Source organism: Empidonax traillii, unplaced genomic scaffold (genome assembly GCF_003031625.1).
Source record: "Empidonax traillii isolate 1590-97213 ecotype Southwest subspecies unplaced genomic scaffold, ASM303162v1 scaffold2925:size16969, whole genome shotgun sequence".
In the NCBI taxonomy this organism is placed as follows: domain Eukaryota; kingdom Metazoa; phylum Chordata; class Aves; order Passeriformes; family Tyrannidae; genus Empidonax; species Empidonax traillii.
The window spans coordinates 10,930-12,095 of record NW_020958118.1 but is presented as its reverse complement, the minus strand read 5'-3'; the positions used below and the strand labels follow the sequence as shown (position 1 = coordinate 12,095).

General features: G+C 44.9%; 1 protein-coding gene across 1 annotated transcript in view; it reads right to left on the bottom strand.

Annotated features, from left to right (window-relative positions):
• Positions 1-727: 727 nt before the first annotated feature.
• Positions 728-1,166, bottom strand: part of LOC114072289 (inositol 1,4,5-trisphosphate receptor-interacting protein-like 1) — a 7,714-nt gene continuing 7,275 nt past the window's right edge. The window contains exon 2 of the mRNA XM_027910204.1: positions 728-1,163. Within this exon, the coding sequence (XP_027766005.1) occupies positions 1,101-1,163 (63 nt within the window). The 3' untranslated portion in view covers positions 728-1,100. The remainder of the gene's footprint in view (positions 1,164-1,166) is intronic.

Here is a 1,166-nt window from a genome sequence, read left to right as displayed (position 1 = left end):
GGCAGAGGGGTTGGAACCAGATGAATTTTGAGGTCCCTTCCAGCACGAGCCAGCCTGAGATTCCATGAGCAGAGGGGCTGGGTGGCAGGAGGCCAAATTTGGGAGGAGAACCAATTCAGCACTCTTGGTTTGGTCAAGCTCAATGCCAATGTTCATGAGCACAGACTCACAGCTGGTGTGATTTACCAAGACTCTGGGCCCGCTTGAGTTCCATACAAACTTGCACAGCTCAGTTTCTGGAATAGCTCTCTTTATTGAAGAAAGGAGAAAGCATATTCTGCTTTTCCAGTCATAAAAGCAGGGACGACAGGGAGGTAATATGTAACGGGAAAAATAAGGGGAGACCTATTGGTGCTACATGTATCTAAAAATATCATCAAAATTTCCCTAAAAAATACATAGGAAATAGCTAAAAAATTTTAAAAAAGGGTTTCTTTATATCTAAGAAACTTGAGGTCAGCTAAGACCCAGACTGGGAAAGATAGTCTTGGTCCAGTGCTGACCTAAAGGTGTCCCTTAAGGGCACATGGGGAGACACTGGGAGAGATTTATTTGTTCTATATTTCTATTGAAAAACTACTATTTAACTAACTTCTAAATAAATATGTGTATCCTACATGGACTATATTTTTATATGCTCTATTACTAAAAAATCTATATATTAATTAAAAATATAGACTCCTATTTGAAACATGTCAGGTCAGAACCAACAGAGCTGGCAAAATGCTGACCGACTGATGTCCCGTCAGGGAACAAGGAGAGAGAGAGTTTAGGAATATTAGCCATGCCTCTCGCTCGATCCCTGAGCAGCAGGAGCTGCCAAAAAGAATTCCTGGGCCCATCTCAAATGGCCACAATGGCCATGAGAGTGTGAGGGGAAAGGAGGGTGAAAGTCATCTTAGGAGCCCCCTGGTCATGACTGGATGCTGTGCTGGGCAGACTGTTGAGAGGCGAATGCTGATGGCAGAGTGCTGCTGCACAGGGTTTTCTCTTGGTTCTCTCTGTCCCACATCGTCCTTTCTTTTTGCCTGCGGTCTAAGGTGGTTGTCTGCCTGCAGCTGTGAGCCCCACAAGCACAGGTGTCGATGGGCAGACCTCTTTCAATGGCCGTAGAAGACAATTCTTTCAATCCGATCTGCCAGTTCATGGTACTCCCTCATGGCCTG